We start from the raw sequence: 25,000 nt of genomic DNA on the forward strand, positions 1-25,000 counted from the left end.
GGGCTATAAATAAACTTTGATTGATTGATTGATTGATTGATTGATTGATTGATGAGAGCATGTATTTCATCGACATGCTGGAGCATAATTTGAATTTAAATCACTTTAAACATCTCTGTAAATCCCCTTTGAGGTCTTTAGAGGGGAGGCTGGTAACGATGATGATGATGATAATTCCTGGATTACAGCGTGGATTATATCTGGATTATCACCTCCATGAGATTATATCCCGTATGGAATCAATTTGGATTACAGTGTGTGTGGTGTGTGTGGTGTGTGTGAGATGTGTGCAGATTAGGTGTGAATAATCCAGGGTCAGATTGCGATGCTAATTCGGCAGAGTTCCAAAAACGGTGAAAAATCTGTTTAATTTATTCAAATGTATATTTTTTGTTTCTACAGGATTATGAAATCAACATTATCTTTAATACCATCCCATGAAAACCTAAAATCCTCAACAAAGAGCTCAGTACCGGCTAAATGTACTTATAGTTTATTTATTTTGAAATGTCACTGTATTCAATCAAAACGAAATGGGAAGAGAAGTGCATATCTTCGGGGACTATTTTCAGCGCTGGAAGAATTTTTCTCATATAGTTTTAATCGTTTTTGGAAAACAACGGAGCTGAAAGATATTCAGGGTCTGATTAACACACACACAACACACACACACACGCACACACACACACACACACACACACACACACACACACACACACACACACACACAGACACACACACACGCGCACACACACACACCCACACACATACATACACTCACACACACGCACACGCGCACACACACACAACACACACACACACACACACACACACATACATACACTCACACACACGCACACACACACACACACACACACACACACACACACACCCACACACATACATACACTCACACACACGCACACCACACACACACACACACACACACACACACACACACACACACACACACACACACACACACACACACACACACTAAAGGCTTTTAATATCTCGGGACATTGTGTTATTTTTCCGGGAAGTTTAACTGATAAACAGAGAGTCATCGGAGGGAGTATTCACATAAAGTAGTAGGGGAGTGTGGTGCAGTGGGTTGTGCGTTGGTGTTCGGATCAGGGGGTGACTGTGTGTGTGTGTGTGTGTGTGTGTGTGTGTGTGTGTGTGTGTGTGTGTGTGTGTGTGTGTGTGCATTCCTCTCTCCTCTCTCTCTACAGCAGCTCATCACATATGAGAAGAAACGCCAGCTCAGGGTTTTCCTTTCAAAATAAAACGCTTACAGCAGACTCCACGGGGGGCCACGGGGGGGGGGGGTCACGTGTGGGGGGGGTGCACAGGGGGGGCCAATCGGCGTTACCAGGCTCTTTGATGACCCGAAGTGATGACGAGGGGCTTTTTATTGTGAGGAGACCCTCCGCATATGGCCCTTGCCAGAGTATAAAAGCTGGGGGCAGATTTGGAGGCACCAGCACGAGCCTGCCTCCCACTGAAGCTAAGCTAAACACAGGTAAGGACACACACACACACACTCTCTCACACACACACCTGAACACAGTACAGCATCCAGCAGAGACACAGGGCCCACACACCCAGGAAACACCCTTCATCCTGGGGGAAAGACCCCGACAGACGCCCTATAAACCTCCATGATGAACACAGAGGTGGAGAATAACAAGTACTTTATTTAATTTTAGAGGTACTTTACCACTACAATTTAAAAATGGAAATATAGCATTTGTTTTTACAACAGCTTTATTTACTTCACAAATTAAGATTTTTGCATAAAAAACGTTTAAAAAAGTAGATTTTTAGAGGGTTATAAAATCAACTGTTCATACGAGAACAGATTGAGAAGAAATTAAAATACATTTTCTAAATTATTTTAAATACATTTGGTGTTTTAGAATTTTGTACATTCAACACTTTAACTACATGATGATGATTTTACTTATTTTTTAATCTTAATTTGGCTATTTCTCCGCTACACCTGTAGGAATGATCATGAAACGTTTTTTATTTATTTGACCTTTTTAACTACTTTTAACGATAAATCTTTTGAGTGTTTTATAAGTAATTATTTTAGATTTTATTGCATTTGTTACTTTTACGTTTAATACTTTCATTTTTTTGTTTCTCATCATCCTGTCACTTCAAAGTCAAAGTCCACTTCATTGTCAATCTTTCAGTACAGACAGAGAGATCGAAATACCGTTTCCCACAATCCCGAGGAATACAAAATACAAATATATATACAAATAATATATGTATACAAATATGTATACACCTATATAACTATACTATCTTGTCTTCTCATTTTGCTGTAACTCCATCATATACAATGTTGTTTTGAATCTGTAAAGCCCACAGAGACACACAGCTTTGTGACATTGGGCTATACAAATAAAGTTTGATTTGATTTGATAGACCTCTGTCTCTGTTTCAGACTCTCACCATGTCTCAGACCGCCAAGTCCGCCTCCAGCCAGGGAACCGACGCCAAGGACAAGGGCGCCCCCCCTGCCGCCACCAGCAAGGCCACCAAGACCGGAGAGCCCGGCATGGGGTCCTTCAGAGTGAGTAGTCCCCGCTGTGCCTGCACTTTAGGAACTGGGTTAATACCAGTTACTCAAACTATAGAGAAAATGTACTGAGAGAGAAAAAGAGAGATGTTTAGTCCCATCTGCAGGAAACACACGCAACCTGATTGATTTAAAGGGCCAGCTACGTAGAGAAAAGTGACAGAAAAAGACATATTTGTAGTCCCATCTGTAAAAAACAGCCTGCTTTAATATACAATCTGATCTATTTAAAGGGCCAGTTGCACAAATGATAAAGAAAACATGCAGCCATGTAGCTGAGTTTTTGAAATGCGTTGGTTAAAGTAGAGAAAACTGATAGAAAAAGACATATTTTGGGAGATTGACATCGTTTTCTTTTCAAATAATATCCGACCCATAGTCTTTTAGACCCATTAAAGCTTTCCAGTGTTTGATATTGCATGGATGAGTTACCTTTCATTCAAACGAATGCATGCAGCATAAACTGCCCTTCTCTATGTCTCTGTATAACTGCTCCCTGCTGTTCCCTGTGTGCAGATGATGATGTTCGACCAGGAGAACTTCCAGGGAAAGATGATCGAGGTCCAGAATGAGTGTATGAACGTGTGTGACCGTGGCATGGATAGAGTGCGTAGTATCATTGTGGAGTGCGGCCCGTAAGTGGACACACATTACTGCAGATATCTTCTTATATATATATAATATTATCCCCTCTAATTCTCCTCTCCTCCCTCACCCTCCAGCTTTGTTGCATTTGAGCAGACTAACTTCCGTGGGGAGATGTTCATCCTGGAGAAGGGAGAGTATCCTCGCTGGGACACCTGGAGCAACTCCTACCGCAGCGACTGCCTCATGTCCCTCAGGCCCGTCCGCATGGTACGCTTAATAAGACGATTTAAAATATATAAACACAACTGCATTATCCTACATTTAATAAGATCATTATATAACAACCTGGAGCAACTCCTACCACTGCCTCATGTCCCTCAGACCCATCGGCAGGTTCATTATATACTGCATTATCTAACATTATATAACATCATTATTGAGAAATTACCCTGTAAATATCCCTAACTAGACGGCATTATCTTATTTATGAACACAATATGAAATGCTACCTTTGTTGGTGAACTTTAATACGAATAGTTCTATGAAACGAACAAAGAAAACGACCTGAACACGATTTAAATTCTTATAAAACACCAGCAATGTAAGGACATGACACATATTTAAATAGTAGAATAAGAAAAAGTAGAATATAAAATACAAAGACATTCAGTTTACTATCATATGTACGATTTAGGAAGCTAGAACTGAGATGTTTTGGGGACATTTTGCTTTAATAGTGACTCAAACTTCCTCTTCGCCCTCTCTTTGATCAGCCTTATCACCCATACATGATGTACTGTAACATGACCCCCTGACCCCCCCCCCTGCAGGACAGCATGGAGCACAAGATCTGCCTCTACGAGCTCTCCGACTTCAAGGGCAACAAGATGGAGATCCAGGAGGATGATGTTCCCACCCTGTGGGCGCATGGGTTCTGTGACAGAGTGGGCAGCGTGAGGGTTCCTGGAGGATCGTGAGTACACATCGTATGCTTTTATAGATTATAGTTCCTATTCAGACACCTGGAGGAAACCTAGAAGCTCCTATGCAATAAGATGTCCTCAGAACAATTATAAAGAAAACGTAGAGAAAAGTGAGAGAAAAAGACAGATTTGTAGTCCCATATGTTGGAAACAACCTGCTTTCATATACGCTCTGATCTACTTACACAAAGACATATCCTCACAAGCAGCAAGGCAGAGAGATTTGGATTTATAACCGACGATTTTGAAATGCAAAAGTAGAGAAAAAACTATCTTTAAAGACCCCTGGAACCTCCTCACTGACCCATAGAATCACTTCAAAGACCCCTAGAACCTCCTCAACAGCCATCAAAATCATCGTAGGGACCCGTAGAACCTCCTCAAGGAAACCCAAACCTCTGAATGGACTTCTAAACACTTATGTCTGACTAAGGACCTCTTAAGAAAAACCTGGAACCTCCTCAGCAGACACTAAAACTGCTTTAGGGACCCTAACCCTAACCTAGCCCTAGCCCTAACCCTAGAACCTCCTCAATGAAACCCAAACCTCTTAATGGACTTCTAAACTCTTATATATGACTAATAACATCCTTTGGTTTCTTAAAACTCCTAAAGGACCTCTTAAAAATGACTGGAACCTCCTCAGCACACACTAAAACTGCTTTAAAGACCCCTGGAACCTCCTCAACAGCCACTTAAATCATCTTAGGGACCTGTTGAATATCCTCAATGACCAAAAACCCCACTGGTCTTCTCAGAACTCTTTAAAAGACCATCTTAGGGACTCCTAGAATCTCTTCAATGAAACCCAAACCTCTGAATGGACTTCTAAACACTTATGTCTGACTAAGGACCTCTTAAAAAGACCCCTGGAACCTTCTCAGCACACAATACATCTGCTTTGTGGACCCTCAGAACCTCCTAAAGAACCCTTAAGTGTACTCCTGTACCACCACTTTAACATCCTATAATCAAACCAATGAGTCTAAGCATGATACTGTTGACAATTGACCCTTGACTAACCCTCCTCCCTCTTCCCTTCCAGTTGGGTGGGTTACCAGTACCCCGGATACAGGGGCTACCAGTACCTGTTTGAGTGCGGAGACTACAAACACTACAACGATTTCAGCGCCTACCAGCCTCAGATGCAGTCCATGCGTCGCATCAGAGACATGCAGTTCCACCAGAGAGGCTGCTTCACCTTCACCTCCGCCACCAAGTAAATACTGACCCCACCCACCATCTTTAGATCTCCAACCCTTCCCTAAATCTACACCACCATCATGGCTCCATCCCAAAGGAAAGACGGGATGAGAACTCAACACCCACTGACTTTTTATGGTGCTACAAAATAAACAAGTTGTGAAAACCCTGAAAAGCTCACTTGCTGAATTACCTTTATTTATCTGTTGGAGTTAATGGTGTGTTTGTTGTTTGGTGTGCCCTTAAAGGGAAGTGTGTTTATTTATTTGCATCTCCTACAGGTCGCTTTTATATTACAGCTATTATTAGATATCATAATGGGTAAAAAAAAACACATTATACTGTTTTATATTACCTTCAATGTGCAAGGTTATCAATGATACATGTACATTTCGAAGCATCATTTTGGGATGACCCAATTTAAATCACACACACACACACACACACACACACACACACACACACACACACACACACACACACACGAAAATAATAAATACAAAGAAAAAGTAAATAAATCAAATATTTAGACACACATTTAAGTAATTCCAACAAATAATATCATAGTTTTTTGCTTTTAAAAGAGCCATACGTTTGGTTATTTGCTACATTTTTACTACATGTTGTACTATTACTTAAGTGAAAAGTTACTACAATAAATAATACTCAAGGTATTTATTTCTTCAACAACAAACAGAAGGTGGTGTAGTAACTGAGACTCCAAGAGAAAATGGTTTTAATACATTTACTGGTTGCTTTGGGACTTTAACATTTCATTAATAAGTTCAGGTGAACCAAAGACACACATTGAATTGAATCTATGAGAGAGTTACATTTACGTAGCGTCATGTTAAAGTGAACACGTGTTGCCTTCAAGGTCCCCGGAAATTCCACACTCAGTTGCCTTGTTGTATTTGTGTTTTTGAACAAGGAAAATCAACTCTAAAAACAAAAAAATAACATTGTGAAACACCTTTAAATGCCTCGTTGTTGACATCTACACAATTTTGAGTACTTAAAGCTTAAACATTATACAAACCAATGATTAAATACACTTTGACATATATTTATAGGTTCAGATATCCAACAGCAGTATAATATAATGTTATTCAAATTAGCTCTACATTGACCAGCTGTGATAAAAATACATTAATAATCATAATAGTGAGAAACCACGTACCTCAATATACTGTATATACGATGATGTACATACTTTCGTTCATAATTCTCAACTGACGTTTGCTTCCACCTGCTAGTACTAATAATTCCGACGGCACCTAAAGGCAGCATTGTGTTTCATAACACCTCAGTTCAAATCTGTTCCTGAAGGAGGCATGGCTGCTCTCTTTAAAGCTAGAAAGGGTGAGTAAATGAGGAGAAATATATATAAAAATAACCAAAGTAACATGCATAGGCTATGTAACACGTGTGTAAACAAATGGGAAATACCATAGAGAAATATCATAGTTAGCTTGATATGTAACCAGTTCAAACATGAAGGTCTTATTATGTAATTTAACACTGTATATGATACCTTATTGTCATATACATATACATGTGTGTTAGCTTTCGTTACTGACAGAGGAAACGCGTTGTTATAATATGGAAACATGTTTATTAGAGTTAGTTTTAGGCTAATTTAAGGGAAGAAGTTAGCAGCTACATGTTAGCTTTTGGCTAATTTAGGTAACAGGTTAGCTATGTTTAATAACATTAATAACAAGTAATGACGTAGTTTAATGAATGGCAACTGTTGTTGTTTGAGAGCTATTCTTGATAGTTTGGTGTTTCTATAACTGTCAGAGAGATGTGAAGGTGACTGAGGATGAGGATAACCTTTCACCTACTTCATGTAAAGCTAGCAGTGGTGCGTTCAAAGACAGAAGGAAGTCTATGCAGAATAAGGGAAATAAAGGCATGTGAAACTATATGTGGATTATATGGAAGTATTCAGATGATTTACTGAAATAATTACTATTATAAACAATACTGTTACAACAGTAAAGAGACAAAGTGCAACAGAAACAAAAGCATGCTTTAATAAATAGGTAAACAGTAAAAAATAACTTAGTATTGTTTATTGTGATGCATTTTCTTCATGAATCTCTCTTTCTGTCCCATCCTCAGCGCTCGGTCTTGAATCAGATTGTAATTGCAATATCACAATAATCACAGTAATCCCAATCGTCTATTCTCCACATCGTTAATCCCTGGTTGAGATATTCTAACTAATGAATCTCTCTTTGTCTCCCTCAGCGCTCGGTCTGTGTCTCTCCTGTCGGAGTTTCTCGGCTCTGGCAGAGCTGTCGGAGACTCACCAGCTGCTCCGACAGACCTGCAGAGACTTCGCCGACCGAGAGCTGACCCCCATCGCCGGGAAGCTGGACAAAGAGCATGCTTTCCCTAAAAAACAGGTACAATTGAACTCTTGCGCTACTACCGCTTAGGTTGCAGTCGAATTGTCTAAAAATCTGCTCCAATCGTCTTTTCCTATCCACTATTCCTTGACCTCTGTGTGAAACTATTTCTATTTTATTTGTATTTACTTGCATTATTCAAAAGGATTTAGGAAAAGAGACTGCTTTGAGAATCCGACTGCATCAAAGTATTTATGATGGCCAGCGGACGTCATAAATGTGCGTCTGCAGCTGTGGGGAAACTACACAAGATAAGATAGGACTTTATAAGAAAATGGTTGTGCCAGACTTAATATTTCCTGAGACTTCATTTGAGATGTAAGATCTTCTGGTTTCTGAACATGTAAATAATGACTGTGAGCAGGGACGTGCACAGACATTTAGAGGGGCTATTGCTCTAAACTAGAAAAAGGGCCGCCCCCCGATCCCCCCTGAAAAACGTAAGAATTAAAAAATGAAAACCAGGGGAAACATTTTTTTGCGGTCCATATCTCATTAACATATCTAATGTAACTATTAAAGATAAAATGCGGACAATTCTGTTTTAAATGTAGTTTGACCATTGTAACTGCTGTGCCTTAAATAAAATCACTAATTGGTGTCAAGAGGAAGTAAAGTCCCTGGTTTGTCCCCTATACTCTAACTGCCATGAGAAAACTCAAAATCAATTTAAGCATATTTAAAAACGGGAACATTTCCGGGGACAGATTGACCCGAGGATTGGCCACCAAAGCCAGGCAGGCACATGATCACCATAGCCACATGAGGCCGGACCGGACTCGGAGGGCTTTCCTTTGCTTCCAGCTGTCAGATTGTAAACAAAGTCACGTGACTGGGGGCAGATGACAGCGCTGACAAGGTGTGTTTTATCGCAGCGAGACTCTACAATACTAATTGTGGGCTTATCATGTTGATTCGGCCACAACAGAAAAAAAAGACTTTCGCTCTCTCCAGAGGGGCAGGTCAGCCAAAAAGTTCAAAAGGGCCGTTGCCCGGGCAACATTAGCCCGTACCTGTGCACGTCCCTGACTGTGAGTAATGAATATAGTAAGGGGGTTATCTCATGTTTAAGGTATGTAACATGTTCTTCCTGTGCACGCTGCTGCAGATCCAGGATTTGGGGGCGCTGGGTGTGATGGCCATGGAGGTGCCGGAGGAGCTGGGGGGGGGCGGGGATGGACTACCTGGCCTACAGTCTGGCCATGGAGGAGATCAGCCGAGGCTGCGCCAGCACGGGGGTCGTGGTGTCCGTCAATAACGTGAGTGTGTTTTTATATCAGCTGTTTTTAACGATCTCCTATCCTGCAAAATGCACTTTATTTATACATAGATATGTGTCCCCGGTGTGTCAGGAAATAAAACCCTCTCTCTTTTCCTCCGTACCCAAATCTCTAAAAACGGGGAACAACGGAGCTGATCCAGATTTGCGTCCGATATGACGTAATATCTGAAATGTGGACCCACGGGCCAATCAGAAACGTTGCTATCAGAAACAATGCCCGACTGTTTTGGACGTAATATGGTCGGTGTTTACATTAGCATCGCTAACACTCAGAGCTAACCTGTACTGGAGAACATGTGTGTGAAGAAGCAGGAAGTAAAAAGGAACTCACCTTGTGGTATAACCGGCAAGAGAGAAAGCCTTTGAGCTCCAGACTGTTTCAGAGAGAATCCTTGATGTGGTTTGGAACAGGATATGGAGTTTTATCACGTTTTGTTTTTTTAAAGCTACGGACCCAGAATCAGCACTTTAGTAACAGGGCAGGGGTTTGAGGCTAGAATGCATGATCTGTTTGGTATTTTCAGCAAAACACTTCAAAGACATGTTTTTTTATATATCTGAGACCTATAATATATACAAATAGTATAATAGAAGACCTTTAAGATTCAAACTGGTTAAAAATGTAGTTTTCTTCTTGTCTTTTAACTGTAATCATGATTAAGCAGCTACATGGCCTGTGTTCTCCCCTATAGCTAATAAACAATAATATTTCTGTGTGTTTCCTAGTCTCTGTACATCGGGCCGATATTAAAGAACGGCACAGAGGAGCAGAAGCAGCAGTGGATCACACCGTTCACCACCGGAGAGAAGGTGGGCTGCTTCGGACTCAGTGAGCCAGGTAAACGGGTCATTCATGATGATGATAACAATAATAACACTGTTAGTTATATATCACCTTTTATTCACGGGGAGTGGGTCAAATGGCTTTACAATAGAAACAAGAAAATGCATTAAAACAAGTGCAATTTGTGCGTTCTCACGTGAGCTAAATGCATATTGATCCCCCCTCCAGGTAACGGCAGTGATGCGGGCGCGGCCTCCACCGTGGCCCTTCAGGACGGAGAGGACTGGGTTCTGAACGGGACCAAAGCCTGGATCACCAACAGCTGGGACGCCTCGGCCACCATCGTGTTCGCCACCACCGACAAGAAGCTCAAACACAAGGCAAGACACATCCTACACAAAGAGATAAAGGAAGCATTGTGATCTTTAGAAACCTGTTTCACATATTTGTGGCGCTTTGTTACTTCCTCTAAGGTGTGTTTTGTTCCGTGTGTTCAGGGTATCAGTGCCTTCCTGATCCCCATGCCTCACCCCGGTCTCTCTCTGGGGAAGAAGGAGGACAAACTGGGCATCAAGGCGTCGTCCACGGCCAACATCATCATGGAGGACTGCAGGATCCCTCTGGGAAACATGCTGGGGCCTCGAGGCGCCGGGTTCAAGATCGCTATGGTACTTTATTTTCAAAATAAGAGCTGAATCATCCTTCAAAATTCTCGTTTTTCAAAATAAGAGCTCAATCATGCTAAAAATGCCCAATGGAAACACCTTAGCTAAAATAAAGTAGCTTGGTGGTGGAAACCAAGATCGCCATGGTACTTATTTTCAAAATAAGAGTTGCATCATCCTTTAACATTTTCTTTTCACTTTCTCAAATGTGTTTATTTTGTTCAAATAAGAACTCAATCATGCCAGAAATGCACAATGGAAACATGTTAGCTAAAATAAAGTAACTTGGCTGTGGATTTAAGATCTCCAAAGGTACTTCATTTTCTAAATAAGAGCTTAATTAACTTACAAATAAGTAAATGAAGCTCATCAGATAAAATAAAAAGTAGCTTGATAGTGGATTCAAGATTGCTATGGTACTTTATTTTCAAAATAAGAGCTCAATCATGCTAAAAAGGCCCAATGGAAACACCTTAGCTAAAATAAAGTAGCTTGGTGTTGGAAACCAAGATCTCCATGGTACTTATTTTCAAAATAAGAGCTCAATCATCCTTTAAAATTCTCTTTTCACTTTGTCAAATGTGCTTCTTTTCAAAATAAGAGCTCAATCGACCTCAAAATGCATTTTTTTTACATTGTCCGTTTTTCAAAATAAGAGCTCAATCATGCTAAAAATGCCCAATGGAAACACCTTGGCTAAAATAAAGTAGCTTGGTGGTGGAAACCAAGATCGCTATGGTACTTTATTTTCAAAGTAAGAGCTGAATCATCCTTCAAAATTCTCTTTTTTCAAAATAAGATCTCAATCGACTTCAAAAAGCATTTTTTACTTTGTCAAACGTACATTTTCTGTGTCTCGCAGCAAACTCTGGACAGCGGGAGGATCGGGATCGCTGCTCAGGCTCTGGGGATCGCTCAGGCGTCTCTGGACTGCGCTGCAGATTACGCTCTCAAACGCGTTGCATTCGGAGCTCCGATCGGAAAGCTGCAGGCCATACAGGTGACTGTCGTGCAAACACTCATATAGAACTCTCTATACTCAAATAAAAACCAAGGTGCACTACGACTTGTTTTCTTTCTGATAAATACTTTAATGTTTCTTATAAATGGGTCAAAAAATACTTTATAAGGATCTAAAACCACTATTTGGAGGTAAAACTGCTAAAAACGTTGACTTTAAGGATCCGGAAAGCGATGTTCTTTGTAATGATTGAGTGTTTTTCCTGTAGTTTAAGCTGGCTGACATGGGGGTGGCGGTGGAAAGCGCTCGCCTGCTCACCTGGAAAGCTGCTCTGCTTCGAGACTCAAAGAAACCCTTCACCAAGGTACTCCTTCCTTCTGATTTTAACACGTTTCACTCGGCCTGTCGCGATAATTAATTTTCTTGGACGATACATTTCCCCGGAAATGATTGCGATAAACGATAATATTGTCGGCACCGTTGTAAGACCATTTTAGACCACTGACATAATGATTCGTCAACGACCTTTTTTACAGCACTTAGGCGAGACGATGACGAGCTAAAAATAGATTCTTGATAACGAAACAAAACTTTGACGAAATGTATATTTAGTTTTCGTTGACGAGACTAAGGTGTTAATGGTGGACTATCGGACATTCAAAATGCAGCATATTTTCCCCCAAGTGTCTTGTCTGTCAAAATGCATCTTACTTTTCTAACTTGCGATATCATTATTTCCGCTCTCTTCACTCCAGAAGAGCCATCTCCCTGTCTCTCTGTGCGGGGGCGGGGCCTAACAGACACGCTGCAGCGGCGTGCACACACATCCCTAGATATTACAGTAAAGTGTTGAGAGAGTGAAATGTTGCTTTGACTGAATTAGTTTAAAGAGAGAAAACATTTTGACTGAAATGTTATGATTTTTCATTGACTAAAACTATGAAGGATAAAAAGGACTAAAATGTGACTGAAACTAATAACCATTTTCGTCTAAAGACTAAATCAAAAATAGCTGCCAAAAGTAACACTGCTTTTTAAAACCAATGCGACATACCGGCTCATTCAAGTCCGTAGGTTCGCCTCGTTGATTTGGCTTAAATCCAAAATATTCCCACACCGGAGATGTGGAATTAGGTTTTGCAAACCAATTCCATTGAACTTCAAATGGACCCTCACAGCGTGCCTGGCTGTGTGTGAGCCCGCCCCTCACTGCGTGCCTGGCTGTGTGTGAGCCCCGCCCCTCACAGCGTGCCTGGCTGTGTGTGAGCCCGCCCCTCACTGCGTGCCTGGCTGTGTGTGAGCCCCGCCCCTCACAGCGTGCCTGGCTGTGTGTGAGCCCTGCTCCTCACAGCGTGCCTGGCTGTGTGTGAGCCCCGCCCCTCACAGCGTGCCTGGCTGTGTGTGAGCCCCGCCCCTCACAGCGTGCCTGGCTGTGTGTGAGCCCCGCCCCTCACAGCGTGCCTGGCTGTGTGTGAGCCCTGCTCCTCACAGCGTGCCTGGCTGTGTGTGAGCCCCGCCCCTCACTGCGTGCCTGGCTGTGTGTGAGCCCCGCCCCTCACAGCGTGCCTGGCTGTGTGTGAGCCCGCCCCTCACTGCGTGCCTGGCTGTGTGTGAGCCCCGCCCCTCACAGCGTGCCTGGCTGTGTGTGAGCCCGCCCCTCACTGCGTGCCTGGCTGTGTGTGAGCCCTGCTCCTCACAGCGTGCCTGGCTGTGTGTGAGCCCCGCCCCTCACTGCGTGCCTGGCTGTGTGTGAGCCCCCGCCCCTCACAGCGAGCCTGGCTGTGTGTGAGCCCCGCCCCTCACAGCGTGCCTGGCTGTGTGTGAGCCCTGCTCCTCACAGCGTGCCTGGCTGTGTGTGAGCCCCGCCCCTCACTGCGTGCCTGGCTGTGTGTGAGCCCCGCCCCTCACAGCGTGCCTGGCTGTGTGTGAGCCCCGCCCCTCACTGCGTGCCTGGCTGTGTGTGAGCCCCGCCCCTCACAGCGTGCCTGGCTGTGTGTGAGCCCCGCCCCTCACAGCGTGCCTGGCTGTGTGTGAGCCCCGCCCCTCACAGCGTGCCTGGCTGTGTGTGAGCCCCGCCCCTCACTGCGTGCCTGGCTGTGTGTGAGCCCCGCCCCTCACTGCGTGCCTGGCTGTGTGTGAGCCCCGCCCCTCACTGCGTGCCTGGCTGTGTGTGAGCCCCGCCCCTCACTGCGTGCCTGGCTGTGTGTGAGCCCCGCCCCTCACAGCGTGCCTGGCTGTGCGTGAGCCCTGCCCCTCACAGCGTGCCTGGCTGTGTGTGAGCCCCGCCCCTCACAGCGTGCCTGGCTCTGTGTGAGCCCCGCCCCTCACTGCGAGCCTGGCTGTGTGTGAGCCCCGCCCCTCACTGCGTGCCTGGCTGTGTGTGAGCCCCGCCCCTCACTGCGTGCCTGGCTGTGTGTGAGCCCCGCCCCTCACAGCGTGCCTGGCTGTGCGTGAGCCCTGCCCCTCACAGCGTGCCTGGCTGTGTGTGAGCCCCGCCCCTCACAGCGTGCCTGGCTCTGTGTGAGCCCCGCCCCTCACAGCGTGCCTGGCTGTGTGTGAGCCCCGCCCCTCACAGCGTGCCTGGCTCTGTGTGAGCCCCCGCCCCTCACTGCGAGCCTGGCTGTGTGTGAGCCCCGCCCCTCACAGCGCGCCTGGCTGTGTGTGAGCCCCGCCCCTCACTGCGTGCCTGGCTCTGTGTGAGCCCCGCCCCTCACAGCGCGCCTGGCTGTGTGTGAGCCCCGCCCCTCACAGCGCGCCTGGCTGTGTGTGAGCCCCGCCCCTCAAAGCTAAAATGCTGGTCACATCAACAAACACGCATGGAAATGGAAATGTATCGAGGTCATAAAAGTTATCGAGTTCCTTTTTATTTATCGAACGATAAGTCAACTAATTGCTTATCGCGACAGGCCTACTTTTAACATTTCTGCACACGTGTTTACCCTCACTTTGTATTTCCTGCAGGAGGCAGCCATGGCTAAACTCGCAGCGTCTGAAGCCGCCACCTTCTGCGCTCATCAGGTAAAAAACAATCAGAACGGACGGTCAAAACCACAGAACACCCCCCTAAAGATTCTCTAAATATCCCGTGTGTGTGTTTTACTTGAATTCCAGGCGATCCAGGTCCTGGGGGGGATGGGCTACGTGACGGACATGCCGGCGGAGAGGCATTATCGAGACGCTCGCATCACGGAGATCTACGAGGGAACCAGCGAGATCCAGAGACTGGTGATAGCTGGACAAATCTTGAAGGAGTACCAGTGATACGCAACCGAAAACTGACAATAAATCACAGATCTGGAGTCAGATGAGTCGACCTGGAGACATTACCTCATACGTAAAGATAGGAGAATGTGAGCTGAGCTGCAGGTTTTATATGTTTGTACCAAAACGCTATTAAATGCCGACGTTCGGAGGAGATTCCCACATGTTTCACGTTTCGAGAGAATTAAAGCACTTATTTTTTACTCTATGCGCAAAGACGTCACTTTTCTTTGCTGATTTAACGGTCAGTTCACTTTAAACATCACAAATCTGCTTAGAAATAAAAAAAGAACTCGTATAACTGCGTGAATATTTGGGTTTTAAAGTTTTCCTTTATACCATCGGCTCAAAAATGTCCGTCTTTTAATGCATCGCCAGATTTAAGGATCAATACTTTCTTTCATGCCATGCAGACAGTTTTAGTTTTGTATGTTATTTGTCTCCTTTTCAACAATTAACATCTAAATATTCTGCTTTTTAACACAGTAATAATGAGACCAATTCAACAAGAAGCAAGGGTTTAAAAAATATACAATCACAAATCTGCTTAGTAATAAAAACAACTCTTATAACCGCCTGAATATTCTGGTTTTAAAGTTTCCTTTGAATGCAAACCGAAGCTGCTAATGGATCGTCTGGCAGACGTCATTAGAATCATTAGAATTTGATAAATTGACACAAGATTAATTTTATTCAAGGTTTTGTGTGAACTGACCCGTAAAAGGACCACTTCCCGGGACAGCCAGCAGGGGGCGCTGCTTCAGGATTATTTGATGAATTTCTGTAAAAACTGCAAAATAATCACTTTTTTTTCCAGATTGAAAACATTTGTTGACTTTAGTTTAATGTAATATCCTGAATGTCAGTTCGAGAGAACACTTGAATGATCGAGGTGATAAAGCCTGATTGAAGCGCTTTAGGGATACATCTGTTATGAAATACAGTTTGCTTGTGTTTGGTTAATTTCACCGTGCCTCAATAACTTGTATATTATAATGTATTTATGGTGTGGAAGATAAAAAACACGATTGCAGGATTTAAAGGATTCCTGTTTTTACTGCAGAAACAAATAAAGCAACTTTTTGATCATATTTTTCATCAGTTCATCAATAACACTGAAAAAGAATAGCAACATAAATGTCTTATGTTTCCTCACTTAGATTTATCTTTAATGTGTTCATTTTGTTTGCATTTCTCCTGGAATATGACGTTTTTCTGTCTTTTTAACCCAAACTTCCTGCAGGGTTTTCACAGTTTCTTCTTATTTATTTGACCACAACATTATATTCAAGTTATTGGTCGTTAACATCGTTCGTTACTTGCAGCCGTTTCCTGCTGACATCATTTACAGGCTTGTGTGTCTCTCTGTGTGTGTGAGGACTGTGTGTGTGTGTGTGTGAGGACTGTGTGTGTGTGTGTGAGGACTGTGTGTGTGTGTGTGAGGACTGTGTGTGTGAGTGAGGACTGTGTGTGAGGACTGTGTGAGGACTGTGTGTGTGTGAGTGAGGACTGTGTGTGTGAGTGAGGACTGTGTGTGTGAGTGAGGACTGTGTGTGTGAGTGAGGACTGTGTGTGTGAGTGAGGACTGTGTGTGAGGACTGTGTGTGTGTGTGTGAGTGAGGACTGTGTGTGAGGACTGTGTGTGTGTGAGTGAGGACTGTGTGTGTGAGTGAGGACTGTGTGTGAGGACTGTGTGAGGACTGTGTGTGGACTGTGTGTGTGTGACTGTGTGTGAGTGAGGACTGTGTGTGAGGACTGTGTGTGAGGACTGTGTGTGTGTGTGTGAGGACTGTGTGAGGACTGTGTGTGTGTGAGGACTGTGTGAGGACTGTCTGTGAGGACTGTGTGTGTGTGACTGTGTGTGAGTGAGGACTGTGTGAGGACTGTCTGTGAGGACTGTGTGTGTGTGACTGTGTGTGAGTGAGGACTGTGTGTGAGGACTGTGTGTGAGGACTGTGTGTGTGTGTGTGAGGACTGTGTGTGAGGACTGTGTGTGAGGACTGTGTGTGTGAGTGAGGACTGTGTGTGAGGACTGTGTGTGTGTGAGGACTGTGTGTGAGGACTGTGTGTGTGTGTGAGGACTGTGTGTGTGTGTGTGTGTGTGAGGACTGTGTGTGAGGACTGTGTGTGAGTGAGGACTGTGTGTGAGGACTGTGTGTGAGGACTGTGTGAGGACTGTGTGTGTGTGTGTGTGTGTGAGGACTGTGTGTGAGGACTGTGTGTGAGTGAGGACTGTGTGTGTGTGTGTGTGTGTGTGTGTGTGTGTGTGTGTGTGTGTGTGTGTGTGTGTGTGTGTGTGTGTGTGTGTGTGTGTGTGTGTGTGTGTGTGTGTGTGTGTGTGTGTGTGTGTGTGTGTGTGTGTGTGTGTGTGTGTGTGTGTGTGTGTGTGTGTGGAGAGAGAGAGAGAGCGTTTTCTGTGTGTGTGAGAGAGAGAGAGTTTTCTGTGTGTGAGAGAGAGAGAGAGAGTTTTCTGTGTGTGTGTGAGAGAGAGTTTTCTGTGTGTGTGAGAGAGAGAGAGTTTTCTGTGTGTGTGTGAGAGAGAGAGTTTTCTGTGTGTGTGTGAGAGAGAGAGTTTTCTGTGTGTGTGAGTTTTCTGTGTGTGTGTGTGTGAGAGAGAGTTTTCTGTGTGTGTGAGAGAGAGAGAGTTTTCTGTGTGTGTGTGAGAGAGAGAGTTTTCTGTGTGTGTGAGTTTTCTGTGTGTGTGAGTTTTCTGTGTGTGTGAGTTTTCTGTGTGTGTGTGTGTGAGAGAGAGTTTTCTGTGTGTGTGTGTGAGAGAGAGAGTTTTCTGTGTGTGTGAGTTTTCTGTGTGTGTGAGTTTTCTGTGTGTGTGAGAGAGAGAGAGTTTTCTGTGTGTGTGTGAGAGAGAGAGTTTTCTGTGTGTGTGTGAGAGAGAGAGTTTTCTGTGTGTGAGAGTTTTCTGTGTGTGTGAGTACTTCTTCTTGTTTACTGATTGCTTGCTGCTTCCTGTCTGTGGAGCTGCTGATTGTGCAGAAAGTCATTGTTCAGACTGACCTCGTGTGTGTGTGTGTCTCCTGATTATCCTGGCTCTTGTTTTCTTCCTTTATTTCACAAACAAACAAGAGCGCGTGCGAGAGCTGCTGATTGGCTGTTTCCTCGTTATATTTTGGTGCTTTTTTTTATATGAAAGCCCTGACATGAAGTCTAATCCTGTTTTCTTTCCAGTGTCTCAAAGGTCCCACATCACGGTCATTTCTACTGGTCATAGCTCCATCGTTGAGGTCTCTAGAATAGATTCACTTTGTTCAATGTTCCAAACTCTCATTGGTTTCTCACAGCATCTCTGTGTATCTGTGTCTCTGTACTACACGGCTTGTTGGAGCTCCTGCCCCCCTCCCCTATGTGAGCCCACTGTGCTCTGATTGGTCAGCTCGCCCACTCTGTTCTGATTGGTCCACCCCCGTTACAGCTGAACATCAGAGATTATGTTTTACAATGGCGTTTGTTAGCAACCAGGAAGTGACACCAGTGATGACAAACAGGTGAGAATGCTGCGTGGGGTCTGGGGGCCGTGTTGGCGAGCGGACAGTGTGAGCTGGGTTCATTTCCTGCTTGCTGCGTGGGGTCTGCGAGACATCGCGGAACTCAGCCTGAACACACACACACACACACACACACACACACACACACACACACACACACACACACACACACACACACACACACACACACACACACACACACACACACACACACACACACACACACACACACACACACACACACACACACACACAGGCTGAGTTTCACTTTCTCTCTCACGACAACAGCCCCGCAGGATAATGTCTAACTCCTATTAGATCTGGCCCTCCGGTATATTGCACGCACACCTTCTCTCCATCCTGAGGGTCTCCTCCGCTCAGAGCCTGAGCCCAAACATTGATGACCTTGCACCCAAGATGAGAGGCCAAGTATCTGAGCTAGCATCACAGAGCAGCACACTGAGTTCAATGGATGCTTCCTTCTGCACTTTCTCTCAGGACAACAGGGCATGTTTGGTTTTCTCTTTGAGGGAATAGTTTTGTTGAAGCTGTTGTTGGCCTGTGGAGAAATGTACTCATAAGAAATGACTCTGGAGAAGCTGCAGATAGAGCCATAAGAAATGAATGCAGCTGATTATTTAATGTTGTTTTTATAGGCAATCATTGAAGCTTTGTTAGTTCCAGGTTTAATATGTGCAATAAGTTCATTTCAATAAGTTCTGCAATAAACATTGAACCAGTCCGGCCCTCCACTAGCACACATTTTTGGCCCACTGAGTGTTTGAGTCTGACCCCCTGCTTTAAAGGGTTTCCTTATTATGATTCTATTGAAAGTCCAAATCATCATAATGATTTAAAACCTGCCTAACTCCAAAGTTTGTCCTTTCAAAAAGAAATCGCAAACATCTTTTTCCCCAAGACTTTTAACAGTCGTGTTTTTCCTTGTTCCTGTTAGTCGTAAACAAAGGAAACCATTTCACACTTTGAAAATGAATTAGCTCGTTTCCTCTTTTGCATCTCTCATATTTTCTATCATGAAGCCTGTGGGTTTTTCCTCAATGTCGAGGACGCTTCCTTGGTAGGACATGTCCCTCCGAGTCAGGTCCTTCAGAAGCGAGGCAAGAATCCTTCCTAGCCTCGGAAAGCGAAGAATGGTGGAACAGGCTAACAGGTGTGCGTCATATGCGAGGCCCCGCCTTCAATGGAGCGCGACTTCCGCCAAACGTTTGGAAATTGGTCCGTGCGCAAAGCATTGTGGGGATTTTAAGACCGCGGAGGATACACATGTGCAGCCTCGAAATTTCCCGCAACGTAGGCCGCCGGCCTCGGTAGAATTCCAAGCATCCTGGACATCGGAACAGTCCTTCGGCGGCACTCGATGTCGTAGCATCCTTGAAATAGTGGCTCTGGAGCATCCTTCCTCGACATTGAGAAACACCCTCTATACTACCTGGCAAAGTCAACCATTGCATCTATAAGTCATTGCATATTTATATATCAGATACACCAAGCATTAAAGAAACAAGTGCAGACACTATTTAGAGTTTTTCATTTATTAAAAAAAGAATGTTTTATTAAAAATACTTTGGTCAGGAAGTAGAAACACTGGACATGTATTCAAATGTGAATTTAAAACATCTCAGCGCCTGCTGTTCACTGTGGGAACCAGGAAGTAAACGAGTCCACTGGGAGGTGAGGGGTCTATTAACCACACACACACACACACACACACACACACACACACAATGATCCATGGATTACAGGTTAACTCGTTAAGCCTCTCGTTAACCACTAATTGATTGCAGTCGTTGTGTTGAAGCATTAATGAACTCCTGAGTACATCAGTGAGCTCGTTAAGTCTTAACGAGCTGCAGATTTAACATCATTTTTAAACTTTCACAACAGATGTGTGTCTCGAAACAAGTCGCCAAAATACAAAACACACACTCCCCATTGAAGACAGGACAGCAGACTGAAAACATCAGCGTTACTACTGGACAGAAGAATTATAGAGAAATAACCTCGGGACACATTTGTAGTTGCAGTTTTATCCCTTTGAGTTTCTTGTCAAAAACAACCTGGTTCGTTTCCACCAGTTTCCTCACTTTGAAAATGAGTTAAAAAGAAAAGATTTAGTCGCATTTTCACCAGACATCATTTCAAACATTGAGCGAAGGTCCAGGTTGGCTTCAAAGAAGTCCCCCAAAAAATAAAAGTGGATTTCTACGAAGCATTTCTTGTCGAAAAACCCCCAAACAAGAAGCTTCTCTATCAGCTTCAACCCTGTGAGGGATTAAAGCCTTTTCAGTTTCTGCGGACACTACAACCGTTATACACTTTAACAGAAGTTTTGGCAGCGCTACAGCTCGTATAAGCTCAGATAACTTTTTATTTTATTGTATTTTCTCCTTGAGATGACGTTGTTTTTAAAGTGTGTTATATAATATAAAGGAAATGTATTATTATTACTTCTTAGTTGCAGTTTTAGCAGAAACCGTTAGCTTCACCTCCGCTCCAAAAGTCCCCCTAAAGTTAAAAACTCTTGCACTATTTTATCTGTGTTATTGTTCGATGTCCTATATTCATGTCGCTCTGTTGGAGGAGCCTGGGCCTTCAGATTGTAATTGCCATATCTACTCTGTAGCTGCTGAGCAAATGACACTAAAGCCTTGAAACTGGAGGAAACGTCTCAGTTTTAGCTTCATCTCGCTCAAAAGTCCCCCTAAAGTTCCTCAGACGTAGTGTTTGTCCCCATTGGACCAGATGCTCCAAAGAAGTCCCCCCAAAAATAAAAGTGGATTTCTACAAAGCATATCTTTTCAAAAACACCAACACAAGAAGCTTCTCTATCAGCTTCAACCCTGGCGCGTTAGCTTCACCTCCGCTCCAAAAGTCTCCTTAAAGTTAAAAACTCTTGCACTATTTTATCTGTTTTATTGTTCTATGCAGGGCCGTTTCTTCCTATAGGCGGACTATGCAGATGCCCCCGCGGCCACTAGGGGGCCCCCAAGCTGAGAGTTCAGGTTCAGCCTCAATATATTTGGGGAGAATTAAAGTTAGACGTATTTAATGTAGACCGCCAAGCCCCCTCCTGTGTTTGGTGAAGCATTATATTTAAAAATCAAATGTAGGATATAAACACAACTCAACTGCAATGTTAGCAAAGCGGTGACTTGTGTTTTTGGGGTAATAAAGTCCAAATCATCGTTGGGCTGTCAGCCAATGAGTGAGGAAGATGAAAAATGTAAATTATATATTGTTGAGAAAATGCTGCATCTCTTGCATTTATTGACGTAGAGGATAGAGCCTTGGTCTTTGGATCAGAGGGACACAGGTTCAAACCCCACTGCAGTCAGCATGTCGTTGTGTCCCTGAGACATTTCACCCCAAATTGCTCCTGTGGAGATTGCCCACAGTATTGAGTATATAAGTCGCTTTGGATAAAAGCGTCTAACAAGCAACATGTAATGTAATGTAATGGTATTGTTAACCTTTTTAATATCATTTTTTGTAAGTTTCAATTGCTTGGTTTTCGTGAAAGTAGCCTGTTTTCCTCTTAAAGTGTAACAGATTGATGCGTCTCCACAGATCATCTTAAAGACCTCGGAACCCCCCCATTGTAGTTAAAAAACGAGGGACCCCAAACAGCATCTTGCACAGGGCCCCCAAAAAGCTAGAAACAGCCCTGGTTCTATGTCCTATATACATGTTGCTCTGTTGGAGGAGCCTGTGACCTACGTTTTTCTTCCTAAAAGTCTCTTTTGTGCATAATTCTTCTTTGTCAAACTCCCTGTTGCATCTGATCGTCTCGTTGCAGGAAAAACAAAAATGTAGGAAACTTCAAGACACGTCTTAGTTGCAGTTTTAGCTTCATTTCCGCTCCAAAAGTCCCCTCCTCAAACGTAGTGCTTCTTGTCCCCGTTGGAGGTGATGCTCTTGGTGGGGGTGTATTTTATGGGATACCCTCCCCTCGCCCCCTGGGAGAAGGAGCAGCACAGCAGCCCCCCCCCCATCAACAATAACGCCGTGGAAGCCCATCCGATATAAATGGCCGCCCCGATTTCCCTCTTTTTTGACGGAGGAATCTGAGGGTTGTGGAAATCCACGATGATGTTGTTGGCCATCCAGCAGAGCGGCACGAGAACAAAGAGCCCGCTGAAGATGTATAAGACCCCCCCGGTGAAAACGATGCGCCCCTTCAGCGCCTCCTCCTGGATGCAGTTGGTACACTGAGCGCCGGCCAGCGTCACCGCTAACGCCAAGACCCCGAAAACAGCCGCGATGACGGTGAGCGCTCGAGCCGTCTGAAGGTCCTGAGACAGAGACAGCATCTGTGGGAGAAATGGGGAGGGGGAGATTAGTTACAGTGTAAAAAAACAGATTCAAGTCTAGTTTCATGAGAGTTTGCCATTTGGATGCTAAAGCCCCAAAATCACTCCATTGTCCAAATTGTCTTCATTAATGCAATGTAATGCTAATTAACGCAACTTTCACATCGCTACGTACCGGCTCAAAGACTTCTACTGTGAACCCGGAAACGTGACTACACCAACGATTTATGATAGAAATGTATAGTACGGGTCTCCAGACTCCAGCCCCCCAACAACCGAAGCAAAAAACAACTGGCGGGCAATTTGCACAATTAGAAATGAAGAGGAAACGGGGAGGGTGAGTTGTATTACAGTGTAAAAAAATAGATCATAGTCTAGTTTCCAGCTCATATGAGACTACTGAGAGCACAAAGGTGCCCACTTTCTGCTATTTGGGATTCCCATTAGCTCCAAAGACCAATCTAAATTGTCAGGCTATAATGCAATTTAATGCTAATTAACGCTTGTACAGCAGGGGGGTCAAACTCAAGGCCCGGGGGCCAAATCCAGCCCGCGACTTCATTTAATGTGGCCCCACAAGAGCTTGCAAAGAATATATGTTATAATATGTATTATACGGTTACGTGATGATTTACAGAAGCACATTGCCCATAAACTACATGTCCCACAATGCATCTCAAATTAGACTTTTTTCTAGGAATTTGATTTTTTGTTGTTGTTTTTAAAAAAATGTCACTTATTTTTTTAAAACTTTTTTCAGAATTTGGCTTTTCTTTTTAAATCATTTTGTGACATGTGCACAGAAGAGACTTGCAATTGTTTGCCCTAGACTTCTGCTTTCAGAGTTAATTATGAAGTTATTACCCTATCCGATAATAATCCAATGCAGAGGCAATAATGTAATATATAATACATTATTTTATATACATAAAATATTTATATATTTATTCTTATATAGTCTTATATATAAAACTGGCCCTTTGAGTGCAACCATGATGCTAATGTGGCCCGAGTTGAAATTAAGTTTGACCCCCCTGCTGTACAGCATTTACATTACTTATGTGACTGTCTATGTTTCTTGTAGTTATTTGATTGCTCTTTTTACTGACCCTAACCAGCACCTGTAGGGGAAGAAAGCGTGAGGGTGAGTTGGATTGCCATGTCTAGTTTCCAGCTCATATCAGGTCACAGAGAATATAAATATGCACATTGTTTTGGTTAAAATTACCATTATGGACCTGATAATGTCAGAAATGGATTCAGTATCCCCAATAACCCCACAACCACTTCAAGTTGTCCAAATTCAAAATAATCTTCATAGACTCTTATCCAATTTAATTAGCGCACTTTACACAGTGCTATTTGCCAGCTCAAAGAGTCATATTGTGAACCCGGAAACGTGAGGACCCCAAAGTGTTATGATATAAATGTATAGTAGGGGTCTCCAGAACATAGAAACTGTCGTGTGCTAATCTGCATATGTTGGGTGATTTGCAAAAGTTGCATTAATTAGCATTAATATACACAATAGCTTAAAAAGCTTGGTCCATTTGGATCATTCTGGAGTGGTTTTTTGGGGGTTATTGAGGATGCTGAATCTGTTTCGAACAATATTAGGATCCAGCAACCAGAAAGTGCCCATATTCCTGCTCCCGGTGGGCTTCAGCATCCTCAATAACCCCCAAAAACCACTCAAATAATGTCAGAAAACAGCCAGATTTGGTCAAGGGAAAAGAAGAAAGTGTGCAATACTATTAGGAGTGGTTTGTGGGGGTTATTGAGGATGCTTAATTGCCATTTCTGACTTTATCAGGATCTAGAAACCAGAAAGGACCCACATTCCTATGCCTAGTGGGCTTCAGCATCCTCAATAACCTATAAAGCCCCACTCCAAAATTGTCCAAATTGTCTTCATGGACTATAATGCAAATTATTGGGGGTTATTGAGGATGCTTAATTGCTATTTCTAATAATATCAGGATCTAGAAACCCATTTTCGTACTCCAGGTGGGCTTCAGCATCCTCAATAACCCCCAACAACCACTCAAATAATGTCAGAAAAAGCCAGATTTAGTAACGGGGAAAAAACAAGGTGTGCAATAGCCTACTATTAGGAGTGGTTTGTGGGGGTTATTGAGGATGCTGAATTGCCATTTCTAACAATATCAGGATTTAGAAACCCATATTCGAACTCAATAACTTCCCAAAAATCACTCTTAATATTCTCCAAATCTGGGAAATAGGGAAATAAGGAAGTAGGGAAATATAAAAGAGTGTCCAACGCACCGAGTCGTGTATCTTGCACTGCATCTGCCCGGTGCTCTGGACCACGCAGGACATCCAGAGTCCGTCCCAGATCGTCTGCGCCACCACGATGTTGGAGTCGATGAACGCCGTGACCTTCCACATGGGCAGGCCGCAAGCCACCA

General features: G+C 43.7%; 3 protein-coding genes across 4 annotated transcripts in view; 2 read left to right on the plus strand and 1 right to left on the minus strand.

Annotated features, from left to right (window-relative positions):
- Positions 1-937: 937 nt before the first annotated feature.
- cldn5b (claudin 5b) overlaps positions 938-25,000 on the minus strand; it is a 24,211-nt gene continuing 148 nt past the window's right edge. Inside the window, exons 1-3 of one of the 2 annotated variants that reach the window (XR_004568290.1) lie at positions 24,858-25,000; positions 19,950-22,571; positions 938-996 (exon numbers count right to left, since the gene is read on the minus strand). The exon at positions 24,858-25,000 is cut by the window's right edge and continues 148 nt beyond it. Coding sequence is in view for 1 of the 2 variants with exons in the window: in XM_034208458.1 (XP_034064349.1) it covers positions 22,137-22,571; positions 24,858-25,000 (578 nt within the window). In the remaining variant the exon portion in view is untranslated. Of the gene's footprint in view, positions 997-19,777; positions 22,572-24,857 lie in introns of those variants that run through there. The other variant, XM_034208458.1, reaches the window with a different exon arrangement.
- crybb1 (crystallin, beta B1) lies at positions 1,420-5,547 on the plus strand. Its single transcript, XM_034208457.1, has 6 exons — positions 1,420-1,525; positions 2,462-2,590; positions 3,113-3,231; positions 3,319-3,451; positions 4,015-4,157; positions 5,213-5,547. The coding sequence occupies exons 2-6, from the start codon at positions 2,471-2,473 to the stop codon at positions 5,388-5,390; spliced, it is 693 nt and encodes a 230-aa protein (XP_034064348.1). The 5' UTR covers positions 1,420-1,525; positions 2,462-2,470; the 3' UTR covers positions 5,391-5,547.
- acads (acyl-CoA dehydrogenase short chain) lies at positions 6,653-15,831 on the plus strand. The gene is given in 11 exon segments (XM_034208456.1): positions 6,653-6,732; positions 7,627-7,784; positions 8,896-8,949; positions 8,951-9,046; positions 9,796-9,907; positions 10,082-10,233; positions 10,351-10,521; positions 11,381-11,518; positions 11,748-11,843; positions 14,441-14,497; positions 14,591-15,831. Coding segments are annotated over 11 exon segments (1,212 nt in total). The 5' UTR covers positions 6,653-6,704; the 3' UTR covers positions 14,741-15,831.

The sequence above is a fragment of the Gymnodraco acuticeps genome, unplaced genomic scaffold (assembly GCF_902827175.1).
Source record: "Gymnodraco acuticeps unplaced genomic scaffold, fGymAcu1.1, whole genome shotgun sequence".
In the NCBI taxonomy this organism is placed as follows: domain Eukaryota; kingdom Metazoa; phylum Chordata; class Actinopteri; order Perciformes; family Bathydraconidae; genus Gymnodraco; species Gymnodraco acuticeps.

What these genes read in the sequence shown, in the direction of transcription:
- crybb1 (XM_034208457.1), top strand. Translation starts at nt 2,471, where the DNA reads ATGTCTCAGACCGCCAAGTCCGCCTCCAGCCAGGGAACCGACGCCAAG. An exon ending in CCGGCATGGGGTCCTTCAGA is followed by an intron (nt 2,591 to 3,112) that starts GTGAGTAGTCCC and finishes CCCTGTGTGCAG; the next exon opens with ATGATGATGTTCGACCAGGA. An exon ending in CCCTCAGGCCCGTCCGCATG is followed by an intron (nt 3,452 to 4,014) that starts GTACGCTTAATA and finishes CCCCCCCTGCAG; the next exon opens with GACAGCATGGAGCACAAGAT.